Raw genomic sequence first — 2,404 nt, 5'->3', positions numbered from 1 at the left:
CGGCCGCAGGAGCCAAGGTGCCCACGCCTCCCGGGGTGCCAGCCATCCCCAGCACCATGGCCATGCCCAGGACGTGGCCGTCCTCCCACTCGGTGACGGACATCCTGGGGATCCGCTCCATCACAGACCAAGGTGAGGAGGGGGGACCTGGGGCCTCAGGGGCAGCCAGACGGGGTCGGAGCGTTTCAGTTCCCTCCTGGGCTCCTTCCTCTCCGAGGGTCGGCAGGCGGCTTCGTGATTTGCTTCGGGAAACCTCTCGCATTTCCCCCGCCCGAGGTGGGCACGGAGCTTACCGGAGGATGTGCCTGGGGTCGCGGGCAGATCGGAGGTCCCGGGATAGACTGCAGAAGGAGCAGCAGACGGCACATACAGGCCATCACCGCTGCCGTTGTGACCCTAGAAGTGGTGACCTCGGCCGGACGGAACGGCCCGGGCTGCGGCGGCCCCAGCGTGCGCTCAGCCCCGGCCCAGCCCCGTGACGGTGCCGGTCCTGGCCAGGGCTCGCTGCCGCCCTCCAGTCGTAGGCGCCACCTTGGCGTTACCGATAAGTCCGTTTTCTCTAGTTTTCGCAATCAGGCCAAATTTGCTCCGGCAGGAAGTTCAAATGTCACCTAATTGCTTTCATTCTGATGCTGTATTTTCCTCCGAAGAGGTGGTCCAGGAAAACGAGCCTCCCCCCCGCCCCAAGATTTGCTTCTTTTACCCCTTCCACCTTCTTTCTGTTTCTCCGCCTGGAAACTCCGTCGCGTCTCCCAGCCGCTCGCTACGCTTTGCCGCAAAGAAAGGGACATTTTTTCCATTTCGGTCTCTGCCAGTGAACTAACAGTGAATGTGGTTAAAACAACAGTCTAAAATAACCTTCGCCTACAGCAATCTCTGTGTCCCACTCTTCCCTCCCAATTAGCGGGGGGTGGGGGGGGAGGGCTTTGATTTCTGTTTTCCTTGCGTTTTTAACGGCAACAATTCAGTTCCAGCAGCACTTCAAATGCAAATTGATCCTTTAGGCATTGCAGAATATTTTTATATTTTCAAAAAGGTGATTCACCCCCCCCAAGCAATACATACTCACACATAATTATGTTTTATTTATATTCATACATACAAAAATACATGTTTTTGTCCTTTGCCTTCTACTTCACGATTTAAACTTCATCCTAGGACCACACTGTCACAAACAAATGTGTTTCTGAGTTGACTTTAACAAATACATGCCTGGCAGTCTCTGCTTTGTTTTAGAGAGAGGTAGTGTTGGCAATGAACATTAAAAAGAATGAGAACATTACAATCACATGAGAAATTGTGGGTTTTTTTCAGCGAGTTCCTCTTTTATTAACACCACATTGGCAGGCAGGCAGGCCTCTGACGGTACTGCCGGGTGCCTCGGTATCTGTCCTGTCTCCCTCAGAGCCGCACACATCTTTCTGCAGTGTAAATTCTCCCCCCTCCCCTTCCCAGCAGAGAGCCGGGGCTGCTGAGCGGCCGATGCCGCAGATGGGGGCTGCTCGCCCTTGATTTATAGGATAAACTGACCTTGCTGACACGGAAAGGAAGCCCCTATTCATGGGAAAGTGTGAGATCAGCAGAAAAGGGCGCTCACGGAGAGAGCTCAGTTTCTTAAGACAACTTCGGATTCGTGCCTTTCCCCAACCCCGGCGAGAAGCCGAGCGAGGCGGTGTGACGGGGAAGCCCACTGCCACGGCGGCTCCAGCGGGCTTGCAGCCCCGCAGGCCCCGGTGAGGCCGAGGGCCAGGCTCGAAGGAGCCGTCCTGTCCCCGGGGTCTTGGCGGGGCCCGGGGAATTTACCCGGCCGCAAACCAAACAGCTCGCGGTGACCGTCCTGCAGCTGTTGTGCGTGTAAAAGAGAGTACTTTTACCTATTTTCTTCTGTCATCTTTTCCTCCCTTTCCCACTTTCTTTTCCTTTTTATTTTTTTTATATTTCTTTCTGTATTTTTGGTATGTTTTATTTAAAAAAAAAAATTTAATCCCAGACTTGTTTGGAACTAAGTTCATCTGTAGCTTTCAGGGCTATTTCAAACAGGAGGTATCGTTTGTCCTCGGACACACACATAACATATACCACACACACACACACACACACACACACACACGAGGCGATTACTGTCAGTCCCCCTTAGGAGATCCTGGGGAACAAGTGCTGGGCGCGGGGGAGGCAGCTCCGTCCTTCCTGTGCAGGGACGCGGAGACGAGCGACTCAGCCGGCTCCGGGTTCGGCTGGTGATAGCTGCCATGAGCTGCACGGAAGGAACCGGCTCGTTTCTTCCCCTGGATCATCCTTACTAGAGGATCCAGGGAAGCTCAGCAAGGTGTTGTGGGAGAGGGACAAGCTTCCCCTTAGCTTCCCCCCAACCCGTGGGGACACGGAACCCGCTCCATACTGGAGC

At 54.4% G+C, this 2,404-nt stretch overlaps 1 protein-coding gene across 1 annotated transcript in view; it reads left to right on the top strand.

Annotated features, from left to right (window-relative positions):
• LOC104547765 (paired box protein Pax-9-like) overlaps nucleotides 1–615 on the top strand; it is a gene marked incomplete at its 5' end in the record, with an annotated part of 1,099 nt that extends 484 nt beyond the window's left edge. Inside the window, 2 exon segments of the mRNA XM_010193582.1 lie at nucleotides 1–132; nucleotides 218–615. The exon segment at nucleotides 1–132 is cut by the window's left edge and continues 14 nt beyond it. Of these exon segments, the coding sequence (XP_010191884.1) occupies nucleotides 1–132; nucleotides 218–615 (530 nt within the window).
• Between the last annotated feature and the right edge of the window lie 1,789 nt (nucleotides 616–2,404).

Source organism: Mesitornis unicolor, unplaced genomic scaffold (assembly GCF_000695765.1).
Source record: "Mesitornis unicolor isolate BGI_N332 unplaced genomic scaffold, ASM69576v1 scaffold32991, whole genome shotgun sequence".
NCBI lineage: Eukaryota > Metazoa > Chordata > Aves > Mesitornithiformes > Mesitornithidae > Mesitornis > Mesitornis unicolor.
Note: the sequence above shows the minus strand (reverse complement) of the source record. Positions and strands in the feature narration are given on the sequence as shown.